Source organism: Coturnix japonica, chromosome 2 (genome assembly GCF_001577835.2).
Source record: "Coturnix japonica isolate 7356 chromosome 2, Coturnix japonica 2.1, whole genome shotgun sequence".
Lineage (NCBI taxonomy): Eukaryota > Metazoa > Chordata > Aves > Galliformes > Phasianidae > Coturnix > Coturnix japonica.
Genome location: NC_029517.1, coordinates 46,595,018 through 46,618,099, shown reverse-complemented (window position 1 = coordinate 46,618,099; position 23,082 = coordinate 46,595,018). Strand labels below are relative to the sequence as shown.

The 23,082-nt window shown below is 41.7% G+C and overlaps 1 protein-coding gene across 4 annotated transcripts in view; it reads right to left on the bottom strand.

Moving 5' to 3' along the window:
* Window positions 1-22,476, bottom strand: part of EPB41L4B (erythrocyte membrane protein band 4.1 like 4B) — a 162,101-nt gene extending 139,625 nt beyond the window's left edge. For 3 of the 4 annotated variants that reach the window (XM_015854292.2, XM_015854293.2, XM_015854294.2), the window contains exon 1: window positions 22,097-22,476. In XM_015854292.2, coding sequence (XP_015709778.1) covers window positions 22,097-22,396 — 300 coding nt within the window. In that variant the 5' untranslated portion in view covers window positions 22,397-22,476. The remainder of the gene's footprint in view (window positions 1-22,096) is intronic. The other variant, XM_015854296.2, reaches the window with a different exon arrangement.
* Window positions 22,477-23,082: the final 606 nt, after the last annotated feature.

Below are 23,082 nucleotides of genomic sequence, written 5' to 3'. Positions count from 1 at the left end.
ATTCATATCTCTGAAACAACTTTGCTGAAAAAAAGGGTGGGGGGCAGGGGAGGAATGCAAGCCAAGTAAAACTCACACACAGTCCATACAACCACAGGTTGTGTAAGAGCTGTTCCCTCACATTCTGCCTACTCACATCCCACTTGTGGCAACAAATAGTAAATCTCAACATTTGCAATATAAGAATCTGTTGAGTCCCAGCTACCTTTAGATACCTAATTATGAGCAAAAGAACTGAGCTCCCAAATTTGAGCAGCTGCTGAATTACACCGGGGAAATAAATGCTCAGCATGCAGCAGTTGCCCTGCAGACCTCCATTGCACACCTACTCATTTCGAACGCAGACAGAGGCTGCCAGGCCTCCTTTTAGAAATGCAAAAGCACACCTATGTTAGCAATCTCCTTGTTTGTTCACATTTCTTCCTACCAACAAATCTAACAAAGCTAAAGATATCATAGGCCAAGAAGTGACTGAGACAAGAATATGAGCACAACTGACTTTCTTGTGCAAAACCAACATTCTAAGTAACTTGGAGAGGGAAGGAAAAGAGATAGAAGTATTGCAGCAGCACCTCAACTCCAGCAGCTACAGCAGACAGTTGCTTTTCAAGCTATTTAGACAGTCTTTCAATGAGTAACCAATGGCAGCACATTTGCAAAGCTCAAAAACAGCTTACTTTGCAGGCTGCAATAATGATAAAACATACGTTACTCAGTGTGGGAATAGGAGCTAGCATAGGACATCCCTCTTAGAAAATTTCAAATAATGACATAAAAGGGATGAGCTCAGACGCCTGCAGTAATGCAGATCTGCAAAAGGTTTCTGCTGCATGATGCAGGTGTCTTGGTCTATTCTCTTAATAACCTTGTTTCCAAAACAGAAGATGAAAAATCTGAGGATCAGTCTGTAGACTGCTACATGGGCACTGGCTCCTTACTTTCTTAAATCCTTCTCTTCTTCGCCTAATAAACTTACTGAGTAGGCAGGCAGAAAGAAGATTGAGACAACAAAGACTGAAGCTTAATATTTGCTTTAAGCACAAAGCATATTTCCTGTATGGACAAACAGATCTACACCAATCTGAACTACAAAGAGAAATTCATCATGGTTGAATATCATCTGCCAAGATAGTCCACCAGGCCTTTGTTTGCACAGCACAGGTGAAAGGCCTATTGCAGTACTATTGTTTGCACTGCCTGCTTGCCTCCTGACAAGGGTGAGCACTAGAATAAGCAGGTCCCAGCCTGTTAATACCACAATAAACCCTGAAATACCAATTTCACTCTGGTTTTGTCCAGAAATCTTAGCTGTGTCTTCCTGAGTTTTAAGCACAGTGTTGTGGAGTCATATTCCTCTTGGGATCAGTAATGAGAACGGAATAGTGTCTGAAATGTGATTTCAAGGAAGGTGGGGCAGCAGCATATGGGCTACAAACATGATGCTACTGGGCAAAAAGAACATAATCTCAGTATGCCCAAACCCAAAGTGTACATCAACAAAAATGGATCCATGAAGATAAAAATACCTAATGACATTAGGACATGACACATTAGCAATGACACACTTTCACCACCAGCCTCTATTTAAAGAGCACTTCAAAACCCACTCATTAATATCAAGACCAAAAGCAGGCCAGCGGATCAGCTTAGATTTCTTCAATTAAGGGGACACACTACAACTTTCCCTAACGTACCTTTCCTCCCCTGCCTCCTACGTCCACACTCCCAGAAAAAATAAAACCATCGTGCAACAGTTAAATATACTTACAGAGTCACAAGCATTTATTTGAAGTTTGCCATATTAATGAATGCTGCTCTTACAGCTATTTCTAAGACCCATTTATACTACAGCTGGATTGGTTCTTTCCTAGTTCAGTAGCTTTCAATAGAGGCTTCATTCTCAATTCAAATGACAAATTTCTCCAGCAACAGCATACACATGGTTTCCTCAAACCTGGCATTCTTAGTTTTAATAGCGCCTTTTAAATTTGCTATGTTTTAATTACTGTGTATACGTATTACTTTGGAAAATCTGTGCAAAATAAGCAAGCATTCAAATTTAATACATAACTAATGCAGACAAAAAGGATGTTTTAGATTCTGAATAGATCTGATCATGTTTATTCGTTTCGTCTTTAATGCATTTTCCCAGCAAAAGCTTTACAACATGAACTAAAAGAACATAATCCCTTAAACAACAGGAATAAAACAAACTCTGTTGACCTCAATCTGTTCCCATCAACTTCCTTTATCTGAAAATTGGCTCTCATGCTAAATGAACAATATAAATAACAGCACTTAATGCATGGTGTTTTGTGGATAAGCTACGACTGCTTTTCAAATCACTGTAGGAGAACTGTATTTGTTGAAGTCGTGATCTTATTCATATATTGCACTCTAATAAATACTTTCCTTCTTGCTCACTTCGGGCAGGCAGAATGTTTCATTTCAGAGGACAAACAGCACAGTCATCTCAGTTTGTTCACAAAATAACATGACATTATCTTTGCCCAACTTTTAAATTCCACGCCATAGTTGTAAAAAAACCCAACAACTTTGCTACCAGATCTCACAATAATTGTAGAAGACACAGAGCACAAGGAAGGGAGAAAAAAAAAAAAACAAAACAGAAAAAAAACAACAGCACTTAAATATGTTACAGATTCAGATCTTTGCTGGATTTGTTATTAGCAGAATGCAAAAATCAGTGTGATTAACTATGAAGCCGGAGTCATGCTTCATTCTGTGACCCTGGCAGAAGTTCAGCAAGGTGCTTGCTGTCAACAGAGAGCTTGTGACGTGGAGCTATTAAAGGTGTGTACATGCTACATGCAGCTACCAAAGTCACACTCTTATTGCCTTTGTCCTTCCCTTCATTTTACTGCTCTTTCATTCATGTGACATTTTAAATTAACACCAGGTTTCCAACCTTTACGCTACACCTTCCAAAGCAAAGGTTCTACTCTTGTTGGTTTCCAGAAAACCTCTATCAACCTTGATTTTAAAAGTAATGGCAGAATAAAATTTAACATCAGTAAATAAGCAAACCACCTCATGCTACAAATGCAAGCAAGACAGCTGAACTTCACTCAAATAAAGAAAATATCCTCTGGCTATGACACAATCTCTATAACAAAGGCAAATAGAAATCATTTGGCTATTATTTGACCATAGGAGATTATCCTAATCAGACTGCCCACATTTCTTTCATGAATTCAGGTATGTCTTTGACCACAAACCTTTCCCTTCTTCTTCCACAACTCTCTTCAGACTAAACAAGTACATTATCTACACTGGAAAAACAAGTGGCAACACTTCCTGTTAATCAAAAAGCTCATCATTTCTTACCTTCTCAAGCTCAGGTTTGCTTTTAGGTCAGTTTTCCCAGCACCGTGCTAGGTATCGCTGCCAGTTTATTCATCTACTGTTTTAGAAATACGTTTTTAATCACGCTGTGTATCTTTAGGTCCCAGAGCTCTACTTGGAACTTCCTTTGCCCAAAGCAAGCATAGAATGCACCAACATACGATAGGAAATCGGGAAGCAGTCATTAAAAATACACATGAAGAGAACCACCTTCATGAAGAGAACGTAAAAGCCAAACATCAATAAGTGTCATGAGTTTGGTTTGTCATCACCGCCAAATGAGTCATGGCAACTCAAAACAGATCATTAGATAGTCACAAAGCATACATAACTAAGGTTTTTTGAATAACAGGTGCACTTGGATGCTTTTGAAGTAAAAACATCAAGTTACTGCATTCTGTGAACATGAGATCACTGAGGAAAGCAGTAATTTCATTCAAATGTTTATCTATTAAAAGGAAAAGCCTTTACAAACTTCCAACATCTTACATTTACATATATTTCTGTCCATGTTATCAAACACTTACAAACTCCTTAGAGTGGGGAAATTCTACATATGAAGATCTTAAGATTTTTAAATCTTTTTTTTCCTGAAATCATACGGCAAATTGAAGGCATATCAATTTTCTATCAGGAACACTAGTAAGCAATGCTACAGTCTGTAGTGTTATTTCTTACTACAATAAACAGATCACAGTAAGTTGTGCGGGCTTCCGGTAGGTTAACGCAATCTCTACATTCAATAAAAATAGAAGTTCATCTTTGTTTAGAAAAATGCAAAACATCACAGTGCTTTACATGAATCTCTATAAGCTGTTCTGTTTCTAACCTCAGTATTTTGCCATTAATCTTTTCATGTGTTAATGCTTAACATTCCATTTAACTAAATCCAAATATCACTAAGGTTATAAAAACCAGTTGAACCCACCTGAATGCTTTTTCTTGATTTTGTTGCCTCAAAAGAGAAAAAAAAAAAAAAAAAAAAAAAAAAAAAAAAAAAAAAAAAAAAAAAAAAAAAAAAAAAAAGAAAGAAAGAAAAAAAAAAAATGAACTGAGATTCCAGATTGTCTTATTCACCAGAAGGCCGAAGAAGAGTTTAACCAAATCTCTCTCCAGCATCCAATGAACTCTGCATGCCAAAGTACCAAATTTCAAAGCTCCATAAAGGTTTCTGCCACTTGACAGACTGAACCACACTTTATTTGTCAAGTGCCCACCAAAGCAAGTTTACAACATTCTGTGCACAAGGCTGGAAAACAAAATGCTATGAGCTTGGTATACCAGACCACAGAGAGCATTTCAAATTCAGAGGATGAAATAAGGAGCATAGAACTGTGCTGCAAGTAGGACAATCACTGGTGAAAACAGGATAGCTTTGTTAGAGCCATCCTGGGACAGAGCACTGGCCACATTAACACTGTCTTGAGTATACCAGCCAGTACAGTTGAAGCTGAATCAAAATAATTATTAGAGTAAAATAGCTGGTTCTTCCATCAGCATGATGGATGTTGTGTAGGTGAGCACGTGGGAGATACTTAGAGCTTTACATCTCAAGATGGAACATCAGGATGTTCTGTCTTGATATGAAGACACAGAAAGAGAAAGAATGAAAAGAGAGTATATCGTTTAAGTTCTGTTCAACCTGTTACTCTCATATACAGATACTTAACTGTTCAGGTTATACATCTAATGCTGACAGCAAATATGAAATTGTGGTGACACCACAATCATCATTTAAGATGTAAATTTCACACTAAAAGTATCAAAAGAGATGAAAGTTTAACTTGAATGCTCAGGTTGAATTTGAAAATTAATCAGTTTGAGGACAGAATCACAGAATGACCCAGGTTGGAAGGGACCTCAAGGATCATGTAGTTCCAACCCCCCTGCCTGGCAGGGCCACCAAACATACACATTTACTAGATCAGGTTGCCCAGGGCCCCGTCCAACCTGGTCTTGAACACCTCCAAGGACGGGGCATCCACAACCTCACTGGGCAGCCTGTTCCAGGGCCTAACCACTCTCCTAGTGACAGAAGAAAAGAGATATAAAAGTAATCTCCTCTGATTTGGTGTAAACTTGAATTAACATCATCCAGTTCTGCAGCATTTCCATTCTTTCCATCAGACCATCCTCAAAAAAGCATTTAAATATGATTTGATTAAAACACTGGAATCAACATGAATTTTAGTGCTTTCTACTCTGCAGCAACCCACTAAACACAGCACAGGAAGCGCTATAAGACTTCTACACTTGGGGCCTAGCACACACCACTTCTAGCATGGATTTTACAAGAGGATTAATCTCAGGTATCAGTGTTTAGCTGCTTGTTAGAGAGACACCCAACCGAGGACAATAAGGTTTCATATTTGAATGCAAATGCATATAAGCAGCACTGACAGTAAGTAGAGAAAACTACTTTTTTTTTTTTTAGAGGAAAGAAAGGAGCTTAGCTACAGGATTTTAGCAACTCTTCAGGCCTGTACAGTTCTAACAAAAAGCACATTGAGATAAATCACTTCCCTACCTTCAGACAGAAGGCTATTACAAAGCATATACTAAGATTATACTTCACTGAGACTAGTAAATAAACTATATGAAAGTATTTTATGCGATACATAAGATATGAATATTGCATTTAAACTTCCTATTTGTTTTACCCTGATTGAATTAACTAGTAATTTGTATGTCAAATGTATTAACGCATGCATACACTTAGTTAAAAGCAGATGGACTTTATTTCTCCACCCTCAGATTAGCAGAAGCATTTAACAAGCTGCAAAGCAAACAGAGGACTTAATTTTGAAGAACCTCCCTTTCCCCACCTCTCCACCCTACAATGTACTACATGCAGTAGAACCTACAGAGTACTAAGCATTTGGGCAGGGGAATGCCCAACAGAATTTCATCCACAAACTCAAGAAGTTTGCCACAAATGTTTGGCTTTCTGTGACTTCGGGTGTACAACTTTATCAAGTCACCAATACATACTCAGAATGCCTATAACCTATATAAATAGATTGTAGCATAGGTGGAACCATATCGTGTTAATTATCTTCCTCCTCTGTACTTTAGCACTGTTCTTTACCAAATTCTTTGTGGACAGGCTCACATAAAAAGCTGTAAGCTTTTAATCTTGTCTTACAGGGAGATTCACACAGGGTGTTCCACAAGGAAAGTTCATCTTTTCCACCCTAGAAGATTTCCCACAAGACAATCACTTCAATCTCATACAATAAAGAAATTAAAGCAAAAGGAACTTTGTACTGTAACACTGCAATACCTTTAGTCAACTTCCATTATTTGTGCAAGGTGAAATCCTGCTTCAAGAACAAAGTCCAGATAGGAAGGCACTACAGCTAAACTAATTTCCTCAATCTCATGCTGGTCAGGGAGCTTTATGTGACTTATATGTCTTATATTTTTGCAGTCTATCAGCCCAACGAAGAGCTCATTTCTCATATAGGTTGAGGTCCCATTCTGGCTAGTATAAAACTCAAAATTTGCTTCTGAAATACATTTGTAGCAGTTTGCAGAGGCCTTCTAGACAAAAAATAAATAAATAAATGAAAAAATCCCTGGTGGATAACTCTGTGGATGTAGAATAACCATCCCAAAACTATATCAAGAAGTTGTCAGGACAAGCAACCACTGTTCACAGCTCTTTAGAAAACCAGAACAGTGCTCAACTCCCATGACAGCTAGCAACTGAAACAGCAAGCTCATGGGAACACAAGAGCAAAGGATGTTCCTTCCACACTGATGAAGCATGCCACAAGGGTCGACTTTCCATTAAGGTGGACACTCAGGTTGACAAATCTTGAGGGAGCTCTTGAACAGAGCAGTACTCTGTGCACAGCCCACACTGCTACGGCTCTGCCGAATACCATCCTTCACTCCACTGCACAAAACATATTTTCATCTCTGACAGTGCAGTGCAGGATTTTGTGGTTTAAACTCATATCAGGTTCTCCAGCTGACAGGCTAAAATACTGACACATACATCCTTCTGTCAGTTTACTCACAGAGCAAGATAGCTGAAGGCAATGACATCTTAAGCAATCTCTGGTAATCTTTTTTACAGCTGTTTATCAAAGTCTCAAATCCTTCTGTCCAGGAGGAGATTACCAGCATTGTCACCTTACAACACAGACAGTCAAACATCTCCAAGGAAGCTTTGGGAACACCACAGGAGAAGCAACAAACGCCTACTGCTAAAAATAAATGAAACTGAAAAATAAATTGAATCTTAAATTGGGAATCTTTACCTAGGATGGCTGACAGTAGCAGCTTCTGCCTCACTAGTCAATACAAGTTCACCTTTGACTTCCCAGACCCTGAGCTCCAATTCACTTCCTCACCTTGTAGCTGCATGGCATCACACTCAGAGGGTTCCAGCACAGTAATGTCCCTGACTTCAGATGCATGCAGACACACATACACAAAGAAGCACCAGATGGCCCAGGAACTCTGTTTTCTCAAGCATTTTCGAAACTGGGCTCATTCCAAAAGCTCAAGAAGAATGCAACTAGTTGGTTGTAAGAAAGGAAATACTGAAGCTAAATTGTTCCCTTGTTTTTTTCTCTCAGAAAAATCCAAAACAAAACAAAGAGCATGTTTATTCAGATGTTTAGAATGGTTGTCATTCTAGTTGAAACCTGTCTTTCTAATGTAACTTGTGGATTGGAAGGTAAAAAGCATATTTTTCACTGGAATTCTATTTAACGTGATTCAGAACTGTCCTTTAGTGCCTTCAAGACAATCTTCCATCTACTACTTAAGAAGTGCTGTTTCATGTCACGTCCTTAAACCAAATATCCTTTTTTAAAATATATTTTTTTTAGTTGGGAAAATTAATCATGAAGTCAAACTCAGGCACAGTCTGATGTTCAAATGAGAAGCTAAAAAAAATAATTCAGAAATTAATTATTTCAGTTCAAATTTGGTATATTTCCTCTTCCCTTACGATCAAGAACAACTGTTTGTACTGGCAACAAGATTCACTTCTGGAATATCTACATACAAAAAACTGATAGCTTAATTTTGTGGATCACTGATCGGTTTGGCATCCAATCATTGCTTAAAGCAGTATTGTGTTCCCTCAGCAGCATAGTTGTCTTTTACTTCACTTGCAACCAGTGTCGAAGGGATAATGAGTACGGAAAAGGTACTCCATCACAGGATATCCACACTAAGAAATGACCATCCAGAAGTACTTTCAGCTCTGGTTCTATTTGAGACTCCACCGGTTGAACCCAGAAAAAAATGACTCACTCTACAATTCTTAGAATCTTTCTAACTTCAGCATCAGTCTTATTATTCTCATCAGTTCTGGCTCTCTATTAGGTTCCAAAAAATAAAAAGAAACTAGACAGTTGGGTCCAGTCAGGAATGAATTAGATGACATGATTTAAACCACTCAATGGTTTGAAGAAAATTAAATCTCATAAAATTAGTAATTTCTTCCTCTGTATGACTGCACATTTATTAAATAACAACAATAAAGAACCTCAGAATAATAGGTTTCCACACGGCATCTGACTTGGGCACTGATCAGCTCTTTGAAATCTAGCTTGAGCTACTTGCTACTATTCCCATCACTGAGTCCCACGGTGCAGCAGTTAAATATCTCTTGCTCACTTCACGCTAAGCTGGCTGACTTTACTGGTGCAGGTAAGGAACGTTCCCACAATCAAACTATGAGAGCACTGAGTAAATGAATCAGCCATTCCTAAGGTGATTACTTATACCCGCAAGCCCCAGTTCAACAACACAGGCTTTCACGGCACTTCGGCCTTAAAGAGCTCCCATGCCCTCTGTCAGATTTTTCTGCTTGCTTGGTCCCTTTCTTGTACCATACCTCTAACAGAAAGTATTTCTGACATTCAATGCTGCAAAAGCATCTTCAGAGTGAAACATACCTGGACCTCATCCCTGAGCTGGCTTTCAGGACAGCCACGCAAACAGCTGAAAGGACAGGGGCCTGACTACTGCACAAGGATGGAAAAAGAAAGCAAGAGCTGCTCGTATTGCCTAGGAGAGACCTGGGCAAAAATAGAGGTAAGCATTCCTGAAATAGACATGTGTAGACAAAGAAAAAAATTAAACAGTGAGAAAGGGCAAAGTGGAAAGCAACTAGTCAGCAGCACTGTGCACAGCGCAATCCTGAAGTGTTCTGTTCTGCTCACAAGAATCAGTTTCCCCTGTGGAAGTGTTAGCAAATCACTGCTGCTCAACTTTCCAAACCAGCACAGTAGCAAGAGCCAATGGGTCTCACTGGTCGCAGTCTGATTCACATCTTTGGGGGATGCAGGACTGCATCAACACACTGTAGCATGAATCAGTGAAGCCGCAGGTCATGCATGCAAACAAGAGTTTTGGTCACGCTCATTAGACTGAAGATAGTGCCCAGGATTTAAGCAGCGCTGTAAGAACTCTGGTGTAAAAGAAAAGCAAATGAACATGAGCTCTCAGTATAACACTGCAGCCAAGGAAGTAAACATGAGCCCTGAATGCATAAGAAGGCAACATTAGGAATGAAGTAATGCCATTTCATGTAACATTCACCAGCCATTATAATAACATTACTGCACTCAGCTCAAATGTCCGAGCATTTCAGCACATCAGCACAGTCACAAATGAGATACAGAGAGTAACTCTGAGTTTGAAAGGCCGCAGGAAATAAATTTCTTTTTATCTATTTAGAATAAAGGTAGGATTAAGAGGTGAGTTGCAAGGACATTTCCCAAGCCTTCCGACAGAGTATTTTTCCCTTAGTCACAGGTCTCTTCATCACAAGCCTGCCCAGACTAAGCGAGGGGATAACAAGGATCATAAAAATATCAGATATATTAAAAAGCTTGCTATTATTCTTAAGAATTCCCACACAATCTGGAGCAGTAACTGCTTCTCATTACAGACTCTTAAAAGTAGATGAACTACTTAAACCCAAGGAGAGACGTCACTAAAAAGTGATGGAATTGAAACATTTTTTGAAAGCAGTTCTAGAGACTGGTCAGGGAAAGAGAACAGATTAAGTGTTCACAATGGCCTACTCTGACCTGAAATAAATCTACAGTTCAGGACTCACACCTTTACAGTCATCCATATGACTAACTATCCCATATAATTTAAAGAGCAATATTCTAAATGACACCAAGGAAGAACAGTCAGTTAACTTCCATTTAATGCAATCGTAACAACCAGAACAGAAGATGTTACAAGTAGGAACAAATGAGAACAAAGATAGCTGGAACCTCTGCTAGACGCTTAGCAGAAGTAAAATTTCCTCATTTAGCAAATGAGGTGGCACTATCGGAAGCAGCAATAAAACTGACAGGCCTTCACAGAAGAAAGAGGAAGAAAAAAAAAGACACAAGTAAGTAAGAGTAATCCTACCAGTGATTTTCTGCAAGCCTTTCATTCTAGCATAGTTCCCTTTTAAAAACTGCTTGCAGAAACAGAAGCAAGAGCAATGTGATCCTGGTACTATATGTAACTAAGCATTCACTTAGTTAAGCCATAAGGGAACTATCTCCCTACGTACCTGCTCTCAAGCACAAAGAATACAAAAATAATAGGTGCCATAAATCCTAGCTACCTTAAACAACAAGCCTGCTTTTTTTATGTCGCCAGGAACCAACAGACTCAAAAGAGCTTTTTAAGATACAAATGTCGTTTCAAATAACATCATAAATTCATTTAGATCTGAAACCAAAGCTGCATGCTTGCCTCCCAGCAGTAACTGTGGTGCCCGTTTCCAGATTTGTAACTTACCCTTCAGCTATAGAACCACTCCAAGTTTATTAGCACTGCAGGTTATGTCTGTGCATAGGACAGAAATAGAAGTATACTCCACAGCACACATTTCCTCATCAGCCCTGCACCCAGCCTTCCACCCTGGTTCATCTCTGCTCCTGTTTCTGTTATCCAAGTTGGGATGTTTACAGAACGAACTTCTCAAAAGGAGGCTGAGGGGAGAACTTAATGCCCTCTTCCAGTACCTGAAAAGTTCTTACAGTGAGAGTGGGGAAAGTCTCTTCTCACTAGTGACAAGTGACAGGACGAGGGGAAATGGCCTCAAGTTGCACCAGGGCAAGTTTAGGTTGGATGTTAGGAAGAACTTCTTTACAGAAAGGGTAGTTAGGTACTGGAATAGGCTCCCCAGGGAGGTGGTTGAATCGCCATCCCTGGTTGTGTTTAAGAGCCATTTGGATGTGGTACTCAGGGATATGATTTAGCGTAGGGTTTTTAGAGTTAGGGTACTGGTTAGGCTGCGGTTGGACTTGATGATCTTCAAGGTCTTTTCCAACCTAGGTAATTCTGATTCTACGATTCTCAAGCAAAGCAGGCTGATGCTTTTGGAAGCAAACAAAGCAGTCTCACCTGGTTACTTTGAAACTGCACCGATTTCTCATTTTGCCTTCAGGGACATTTTGTATCACAACAGTCTTCTCCTGGATTGCAGTGGGACATCTGTCTGGCCATTTGTCTTCAATCAGTGCTTTCACTTTAGGCACAAAACCACAGAGGGGAACCGGTTCTGCTCTCCACCTCACTAGCATCAGCTCCACAATGAAGTCTATTGTCATGCTTTACAGACTAGTACAAGAAATCTGCACTTCTTCTGAGGCTCATAAGAAATGCAGTCACCAGCTGAAGTGCTCAAAATTCCATGCTTTAACACTTAAGGAAAGCCTGCCACTACACTGCTTAAAACTGAAGTGTGCAAGAGGGGAAAGAAAGGTTGCATTGTTGTTGTTGTTTTGTTTTTTAATAAAAAAGGCTGGTGAAAGAAATACAATGACAGAAGCGTTGTGGCAGCAAGAACTGAACTGCTGTGAGGAGAAGTGGGTGATAAGTTTTCCTGTGGGTACTGGGACTTTACAGCTGGAGGAGCCGCTGGAGGAGTGGGGGCGGCAGTGCCTGGAGCTGCTCTGCAGGGATGAGCTGCCTGCACCAGGTTTCCTACTGCTGGAAGCTCCCAGGAGGAAGAGCTACACCAGCCCTGGCTGCAGCAGCCTGCTAATGAGGTTAACCCATACACAAGGAATAGGAATTGGTATTCTTCAGCTCAGTATCACCCTACCTTTCTCTCAAGCTAGCCATCTGCTTGCCTTGTTGCCTGAAAGCAAAAGAAAGTTCATCTCGAGGGCTATGCCTTCAAGATACCACTCAATGTTTTATATTTGCTAAAAACCCCACGTCTTTCAAGTTCACGTCTATACTTCATACTGATCATGATGGAAATACCAGACGATATGTTATCTCGGCAAAAATAAGCTTAAATTCATCAGCATCTAACACTATAAAATGCAGGGATATAAATCAAGGTCTCCCCTTTCTGGCCATAACCATATTCTTAAAGAAGTGATATCTTTACCAAATTAGCACAACTACTTTTTAAAATACACTTTATGATGAAGTTACAAACCAAAATACGGTGGGTGCTTAATGTGAAAATACATCAAAATCCGAGCACAAACTGTAAAACGAGAACATCTGTTGGCAAATTTCAATAGCAGCAAACAAAAAACGCTTGTTCTCATTTCACAGCATTGAATTTTTCTATTCCCACTCCCAACTGAGAAGCACAGTAATCAGCCTCAACCTATTTTTGCTAAAATACAGACAACTGCTCAAACTTCTCTCATTCCTCTCTATATTTTCTAATCATCTTCACTTTTTAAAGCCACAAATGAATTCTCATCAGAAAGGCCTTACTATGGGATATATTTATGATGGGAAATCTTGCATCTAGATACTACATGGGGGAAAAAAAAGCCATTTTAAGCAATGTTGGTTGCTCAGAGAATTCAAGAGGAAAAAGAAGCAAAGACAGTGAGTAATCTCCGCTTGTTTCTAACTGTGAATGTAAAAGAAAAAAACTATTAAAAATATTTGTTGCACAAGTTATTTCCTTATATACTTCACTCCTAAGATGTAAGGCTACCTGTGAACTATCAAAAACCCTTAACTCAAGAAGAGAAATCTCCTTTAAGTGGTCGCTCTTTGCAACAATTAAGCCATCAAAGCAGAAGCATCTCACTGCAGTGGACACTGATTGACTTCACTGCTGATTCCTTTTAGAAGCCAGCCTTTTAGTAAGCAGTTGTCCCTATTAAAAAAAAGGAACCCCAAGAACATTAACACCTTAAATTAACTGGAAGTCAAGAGCAGAACTCTAGGGAACACAGACCCAGTTGCACAAGGCACCTGCAACCAGGTGTTCCAAGCCCTGCCAAGCACAGGTAGTATCTCCAGACTCAGCAGCAGCTGGGCAACAAGTCTGGGAAGACTCCACCCTGAAAAAAGGGGATGCAAAACAACAACAAAGAGAGGGTTGCAAGGTGAATAGCAGGGAAAGGAAAACAAATAGGCCGTGCCCAACACACAAAATAGCAGGAAGAAGAGGTCTGTTGCACAGCAAACAAGTTCTATTACTGGTCTATTAAATCAGCTCTTCCCACCCTATTGTTACAAGAAGGCTTTAACTCACACAGATATAGGCAAGAACCCAAAGATCACAGTGTGACAGAAAATAAGTGGACCTTGTCTATTGGATAGCATGCTTCCAGGGCACTGCCTATCCTAGCAGTACGACCTATTTTAAAGAATATTGCTCTTTAATTATTCTGCTTAATTCAAAGAGATAACACACTCATCATTCATCATCATCTCTCAAAGCAAAGCACTCATGGAAGGTTCATTATTCAGGAACTGCTACTCAGTAAGTAGCCTGCATACAAAACCTACATGCTGTGGATTTGCATCTCCACTGAATAGTGATCTTTGTTACAACACGATGATTGTACACAGTACTGGCATTCTCAGTTCTGCTTGTAAAAATAGAAGCTCTTGGTTTTGGTCTTTTTACATAAATGCAGGCCCTCAATTTTGAATCATATATCACAGTTACTGGAATGACTAACAAGGTACGTAAGAAATGTAAATGACAGAAAACAACCTTGACTGATAACGGATGGGTAACAAGGGAGAAAAAGAAGAAGAACAAACAGAACTGTTCATTTTCTTCACGAACGTGGAAAATTTTCACTTGCAAACTGAGAGCAGGTAACATTTGGACATTAAGCAATTTTGTTCAGACTTAACACCAACCAGAAAAGTGTGATGCAGTTAACAGGCTTTTTTTTTGTCTGTCAATATTATACATTCGTCTGTAGCATAGGATAATTTTGAAGCTTAACGCAACAAATAAACTGCTTACAGTCTAATGTGTAACATACAACACTCCAGGTACTGAAATGTGCCAAGTAAGAAACTTTCAGCTGAAAAAATGGGAAGCTAAGCCTGCTAAGCTAGAGAAATCTCCCAAGTGCACATTTTGCAATATGCATATATAATATACAAAAAATACTGCAGGAAATAAAACATACAATATTTAATAGTACAAGGAAAATAAAATGAAAATAAAAAGCATTGTTTTCAAACAGTCACAACTGGATTTATCCTTGGATGAGTTAACCTTTAAAATAATACCTATTGAACTACAGGTCACAAGCCTCAAGTCATAACACAATGCTTTTCTAATTGTATATTTGAAGCTGCTATGTTGATACGAGTCCAGATTCCTCAAAATAAAGGGCTTAGACTCTCCATGTGTTTATACAGAGATACCTGATATTTCACAAGCAAAAGATAGGATACTCTGTTAGGATTTCCAGCATCTGTTTGTCATATAAGTTGCACCACATGTATTAATATCACAGAATACAGCAAGGTCTCAAGTTAACACATTTCTTAGAACACTACTTATTGAGACATTAGGTATTTTTGAATTAACTATCTGTGGTTCCTTAACAACAAGGGAATACATTGCTCTCAAACTGAATAAAACAAAAATATTTACAGCCAAGATGAATTAACTCTTAATATTCTTCATGCTTCATAGCTGGAGTCTGAACCTGGCGTTTCAACAAATATTTCAAAATAATCCATCATAATATAGCTAATGGTTCTGGACATATTTAAACTGATACAGAGAAATAAACAGAAATAAACAGAAATAGCAAGTCAAATAAAGAGCAGATGGTCACCCTAAGCACATCATTACCCTCCAACCCTTTTATTTCTAATGCAACATGGAAAGAAAAAACAATGTAGCCTCTATTGGAAAACATATTAAAGAAAATAATCAGTTTCTCAAGTAACATAAAACACTAACCCAGCAACACTGTATGTACAGTCAACAGCTGTTGACTTCACCATTCTGGCCTAACTATTGATAGCTGTGAAAACACCTTTTAGTGGGGAAGAACTGCACAGAAAGGAGTTCCAAAGTTCTGACAACTGTAGAGAACCACAGAAAATTTAAATGGGCAGAAGGAAAGCAGACCTCTAGAGCTCTTTCAAGTGCGTTTCAGAAGAGGTCCTCCACAGCAAACTTCCACAGCTTTTGTAGCTGCTGAGGGGATGCAAAGACAACTGCTTTATAGACTGGGAAAAGAGTGAGGAGAAAAACAAAAAGAGTTCTTATTATGAAGGAAATTCTCAGAGAATCACATTAGTAACACAGATGATGTCCACAGGGAAGTATAGAGAATTGCTCAGGGAGGAGATGGAGAAAGAGAAGGATGAGTGGAAACAAGTTGGGAATTTAAAAAGAGAAGCTCTGAAATCTATGCTTAGAAGAGAGACACTAAATGGTATCAGCTTTCCAAAGTTACAGGAAAAGAGCGACTTACATTGAGGCTGCAAGTAGAAGCGCAAGGAAGAACAGCAACAGTAGAGAGCACAAGTAATTTCTGTCCCTTGTCTTTTGATTTCCATACTCAAAAACTATTCTCCTTTCACTATCCTGGCTCCATAATACTGTCTCCATGTCTGCACTCCTTAATCTTTCTGTATCCCAGAACATAAAATTACTCTCATCCTGATGAGCCCACAAGAGAAAGCACTGCAGTTCCTACTGCAGGTTATCTTCCTTCTGATAGCTGAAGAGCTGTTGCTTCTCAGGCATATCTGGAGTGACAGTGTATTCTTGTTTTTACTCTATATTGTCTATCTTACTGTCAATTTTATACTACTTTCTCAAGCTCTGTATCTGTTCTTCTCACATTCGAAGCCTGTTTCTTCCTGTACCACATTCTGTGATCCCAACAGAACTACTCTCCCGCTCTTCTGCACTATCTGAGCTTCCAAGGTCACTTTGCTCCTTTTTCTTCCATCATAGGAACTTCTTTTTTCTTTATGTGCCTGATCAGATATTGTTTTTCCTCTTCTGTACCCCTACTAGGAGGAGCATTAAGCTACTGATTTGCTATTCATCAATCCTACCTAGAACACAACCACAAGCTAAAAACAGATGTACTCTATTTGCAAATAAACATGTATCTTGTAACCACTTGGAAAGTTTCCTTCTTATTGATCTTCTTTATCCAAATCCTTAGTGGCCTTCAGTTTTTCACCAGTGAAGCCCAGTTTTCACACTGCTGCTACAAAGCATTTACATGTTAACCAGCAAGGGGGCTGGATGCACAGACATGGCATCTTTCACTTCAGCATAGTTGTATTTCATTGTATCAGTTTCCATTGTTCCACTTCCAAAATAGTACATAAAACAACCTCATCTGCTCTCCATCTCTTCAAAAACATAAGTTCTCCATCAAAGAACCAGTGCCAGCTGCTCATGTTCTTGCAGTATACTGTTCTCATCATTGACCCCTTCCCCTCACCAGTTGACAACTCTTTCCGTGCTCCTATTCCGTGCTCCTTCCATAAATAACTAATGGCACTCACAAGCAAAATTTATCTAACATGTGCCAAAATAAAACACTGCTCACCACATCCCTGTTTCACTACATACCGTTCAAGTGTGTTTTATCGGTTGTAGATTTATTAAGGATGATTGGTGAACATGCCAAGAGCCTGAAATTCCCTCTTCTCTGTCTAGAACCTACTCATGATGCAAGTCTGAGGCACAGCTGCAGTCCCACGTGTACATCCTCCTCTCATTCCTGTTCCTCTGGGGCTGTACAGGTCCCTGGCTGTTAGTATAAATGTCTACTATGAATATTTTTCCACACACTTTCAGCAGACACAGCAGTGCATCGAAGCATGTGATACACACACAAGGTAATTAAAGGCTACTGCCAGAAGATAACACATCAGGCTCTGGCTACAGTTACTTCATCAGAGCTTCGTGGTAATGAAAAAGCATTTCAACAAAAGCGATGGAAGGAAGATGCCCAAGCACTTCTACAAAGAGAGTTTCAGTTTATGAAGGGGATTACAGGAGGTGGTAGCCACAGTAGTTCATGCTCACAAGCACAAGGCGGCCCCTTGCAAGCCTGAAAATACGCTTTCAGCATTTGAAGCACTCTGATTTTAGATTCTTAAAAGGTACTTTCTAAATAAAGAACTATATTACCAGTTTTGTGCGTTAGAAAAGCTTTAAAGAATTAATTCTCAAATATCTGTTCCACACCCAATATAAAATACATATTTGAGGGGAGAATAAACCTTCAGTTAGGAGACACCTGAGAAAGCCTTAAATTCAGTGTCTGCAGCTTTTACTCCTGAAATGTCATTAGGAAATCACCTCCTGTGTAAGCAAAAGGTTGAGTGGTACCCCTCTACAAATATTTATCACTTTATTTTAGTCTAACATACTTCTAACTTTAAGAATTTGAGATGACTACTCAAGAGTTAATTTAACATTTACATTCTATTTAAGCACAGAGGCCAGCAAATAGGTTTTGTTATGCTCATGCGAGTCAAACAAGGGGAGGATACAACAGACAGAAGATTACGCAGATTAAAAAGGGCTACAGAAGAACATTTACTATCCCTGTCCTGAAGTGTTTCCATAGCAGCCGAAACAATTATTAAAACAGATACACCAAAAGGAAGGCAAAGAAACAATATGAAAGCTCTCCACCTGAAAACAACCCATAGATAACAAGAGTTATATGTAAAACTTGTTCACTAACTTAATGATTAAATGTCACCTTCTACCTAGTATATCACATCGGTCTTCGTAATGATGTCCATGGCAGCACAGAAATTTGCCACAGCAATGAGTATTGTGACAGACAGTGCTTCGACTGCTGTGTCTCCGTGGCACTGAAAACATATGGTTTCCTATGTCTGCTTTGCAAGATGGGGATTTCCACAGTAGAGTAAGCTTACTATTTGTTTCCTCTCTCATCCCACTTACGTTAAACAAATAAACAAACAAACATTTGTTTCGTACAGCCCCCATTTTCCCCAAACCTTATCACAAAACACCATTTTCAGTGGCACTAAAAAAGGAACATCAATGGCTGCTGCTCCGTACCTTCTCACGGAGAAGACATCTTCTCCTGAGTCTTTCTTTAAGCTTTCATAAGATGCACTGAATTAAAAATTGGATACTCTGTTTTTAGAAATGTCTACATCCACATCAACAAAAATTTGGGATTTTTTGGGCCTCACCTTAAAGCTATCTACAAACCTTCGCATTTATGTATTAACTAGCAGGCATCATCATTGCTGTGTAAAAGTCAGTGCTCCTTGCCTGTATTCTTTATGTAAGAACACAGCATCACCTATAACTAGTTTCTTTCATTAAACTCATGAGTTCTCTAGAAAACGAAGGGAGGACTGTGTTGACAGCAGTGAGCAAGTGGCCTTCCATCTACCCACAGCTGAGATGCAAGATCCAAACACACAACAGCTTCCTATTGTGTTTTTCCCTGCACGTTTACTTCTAAGTATACTCCTTTTTTCTTGCATCAATCCTTACAACCAGATTTAGGTGTGCACAAGCGTGGCATTGGGTCAACTAGAAGCGATGATACCTCCTTAACACCCTTAACATGGGAGGTGGCAAACAGCCACTCCCAGAGCCAATCTCAGATTCAGCACAGGGCCCTGAGGAGCTTGTGGATTTAAAAATCCATCCAGTGCATCATTCTGTTCAGAAAGAATACTTTTAAAGTACTTTAAGTCTTGCCTTAAGAGCAACCAAAAAGCCACCACTATTAAGCAATCCTTGAAACTCCGTGCAAGAAGCTGAGTACAGAAATCATTACCCAGGGTTCTCCACAGCTCAGAATAATTTTATGTTGACACCGTATGAGGAGGAAACAAGTACAGGAAAGCCAGGGAGCACCTACAAGTGAAAGGCAGATGGGGAACTTGAGGGCAGGGGAGGCCCTGTGCACGTTCTGTAAGGAAGAGTAAAGTGCAAATATTCCTTGAGGAAGCGGTAGGGGAAATGCAGATAAACAAGAAAGGTGACTCTGGTCACAATACTTCCACACAGCCTCCAGAAGAACAAGCTGATGAAGAATTCAGGTGGGAACATTACTAAAACTTACCAACTCTACCATTTCTAACATAGGTACTATTGCATAAATGCTGATATTAACCTCAAAGATGGTATCGGCCTACTGACGTGCCATTTGTTTTTCCAGCAATACCACCAGCCCCCACATAAGAGAAAACACCGGGGCAGAACCTGATACACTTCACCTACACAAAGGAGTCGGGGTTTTAGCTTTAATGTATATTAAACAAACCAACCAAGCAAAACAACTGAACTTTTTCTTCCTGCACACGCAGCTGAAGTTTTCAAGCAGCCATGCCTCTCTGCCATTCCTCCACACAAACACACAGACCCTGCAGTCTTTTTAATTAATATCTAACAAGCCTTGAAATCAATTCCAATTAAGTTTCAGGTAGCAGTTTGAGAAGCATTAGTTATGAAATTATTGTGCCCTAATGCCAACGTGTTCCTTTTACCCCTGGAAAGACAGCTGGGTTTTAATGTTCACAGGCAGTAGAAGGAGCACATTTTCCAGATGCCAGTATCTCCTGAAATAAGTGCTTGCGAGCGTGATCAGCAGCACAAAGTCCTCAGCAATTACCCACATACTAGACTTCCAGGGTAAGCTGTCTCGCTGCTAGAGCAGGGACCACACTCATTCCTTTGCCAAAGAAAAACTAAGCTGAAATGTTGAGAATCAACCATACGCTGATTTCCTCGCTTCTAATGCTATAGAGAAAATACTGCCCAGTTCATTCTGCTTAACAAGTACAGTACAACAGCTTCTGAGTATTAAAGTGCGTTCTGTCTCAGGCCCTAATCCCATCAAAACCGGTGTTCCAAAGCTCAGGGAAACATTCCTGATCAAATTCTATAAATGGTGCAACGCCTCTTTCAGTTTTTCTGCCTCTCTGTGTGGGTGTTACTTTCTGTGAAAGAAAGGGAAGCAGCATGAGGAGCAGAGATGCAATTCGACAGCACCCTTTTTAATCCCCAAGGCACTGATAGCTGTTTCGCACCCCAACATCCTCCAGCAGCCTAGAAATGGTACCAAAGAACGCTCTGACTTCTCATCCTCTCACTGGATAAAGGAACTACAACCACCAAGCGTGCATCTTGTATCACCACTGATATCCAAGCTTGGCTTGGACATCACAGCACAAGCAAGTATACTCTACAGCTTCTTTACTGGACCAAGCTGGTACACTTCCACATGCTCCAAATACTCAAGGACTATTCAAGGTTTACCATTACCTGCTGTTTCAAACCTGCAGACTATCTTAAACAGGTTCTATAGCAATAGCTGGACTCTGATAAGTTGCAAGGAGTATAACCTTACATGAAATATTTATTGAGCTTATCTACATAGACGTCTATAAGCATATCCTCAGCATGCAGATAACATTTGAGTTCTTTTAAGACAAGCCTCGTGCTGAGATGTTAGGAGGACTGCAGCAAGTTGAGAAGGAGATGTGAAGAGAGGAAAGCCATTAGCATTGCCAGTGCCTAGAGGTGTGTGAACTGCTCTGCGAGGGAAGGGGCTGAGTGTGAGGCAGCATCTCTAGGTGGCCCCATTCCACACTCCCCTATTGGAGCAATAGCCCATCACTTCAGTTTCTTTTAAGCAGAAAACAGTTGGACCCCCAATTTCCGTATTCTAGTTAAATCATGCCAACATACACAGGTGATTATTAGCATGGAGGGCACCCAACAAAATTCAAGAAGTATCCTAAAAAAGAAAGAAAAACAAACCATCACATCTTTCACACCAACAGAGAGTAAAACGATCCTTATGGGTCCCTTCCAATTCGGGACATTGTATGATTCTAAAAGCAGCGTGAGATAGATCAGGTTGTTAACGCCGCAACCAAGTTCTCCCACCTGCTTTTTGTAGGTCAGGCTTAATGGCCGCCGATTCTTTAGTTTCGAAACAAGTTTCAATGTTTTCCCGATACGAGAAACTGTAACACCGCTTCGCAGGAAACCTCGGTTCTCACGGGGGAGGGGCAGCAGGAAAAGACGGGCGCCGGGCACTCAGCGGCCCCGGCAACGACTACCCGAACAGCTTCACCGCGGCGTGCAGGGAGGGCGCCCACCGGGCTCCGGCGACGCCGAAACGCCCCCAGAAGCAACACACGGGAACGCGGCAGAGGCGGGAGAGCGGAAAGTTCGGAGGCGGCCCCGCACCGACGGCCCGACGGCAGCCCCGGCACCGGCTCCACAGGTTGGGAGCGACGAGCCCGCCGAGTAGCTACAGCAGCGAGCTCCCCCCGAGTGGCTCCGGGGGGCGGAGGCGCAGGTGCCGCTCTCCGCGCTCGCTCCGGGGAAGGAAGGAGCCGCGGCCATGGCGGGAGGCGCACCTGGCGGCAGGTGTATGCGGGCGGAGAGAGGGGAGCGAGGAAGCGACGCCAGCGGGTACAGGAGAGATGCGGAGGGGTCGGAGCGAACCGCGTTACTCACCGGCAGCTCCACGCTGACTTCGGTGCCGTCCAGGAGGAGGACGCGGCACTGCAGCACCGGTTTGCTGCCGCCGGCGGCGGGGATGTGGACGGGAGCTCCGGCGCCGTGCGCGACCCCGCCGGGGTGCGGCGAAGAGGGGAAACCCCCGGAGACGACGGCGGCCGCGGCGGCTCCTCGCAGCCCACCGTCCCGCTCGTCGCCCTCGCCTCCGAGCCCGCCTCGCCCGGCCCCGCGCCCCGCTCCTCGCCCGTAGCGCTGCATCGACCGCCGGCCAAAGGTCCTGCGCAAGAACCGCAGCATCCTGGGGGCGCCCTGCCCGGCCGCTCACACCCCCGAGCCCGCAGCTCCGCGCCCGGCCCCGGGCGCCTCCCGGAGCAACGCAGCAGCGCCGCCCGCCGGGAGCCAGCCCGCGCCGGGCGCCGGCCGGCCCGCCCCCGCCGCCCGCTCCGCCCTCCGCAGCGCCGCCCCACAGCGGAACGGGGGGCGGGACGCGCCGCCGCCTCTTGTGCCGCGGGCCGCGGGCAGGGGGAGCCGCTGAGGCGGGCGAGCGCAGAGGCAACACCTGTGGCAGGGCAACGCGGGGCGTGGAGGCCGGAACGAGGCAGCCCGGCCACCGCCGTGTGGGGTTTGTGTGCGAGCATCCTCAGGTGGGGAGGGGAGAGGCGTCTCTCTGAGATCGCCGTTGTTAAGGAGACAACCAGCAGGATGAGGTCCCGCGGAGGAAGCGTTGTGTCCAGAGCTTGCAGGTGTTTTGTTCCCTCTTGTTTCTGCGAGGCACACTTGTGGGTTTATTCCAGCGTCACGTCGCGTCCATTGGTATCAGAGTCAATAAGATCAGTATTTACATAGGTTGGCTCTGGGGGGAGCGCATCTGCCGAGGCGCCATGCATGACGCAGTGGCATTGCTGGGACAATGGTGTTCAAGACCAGGTTGGACGGGGCTCTGGGCAACCTGATCTAGTAAAGGTGTATGTTTGGTGGCCCTG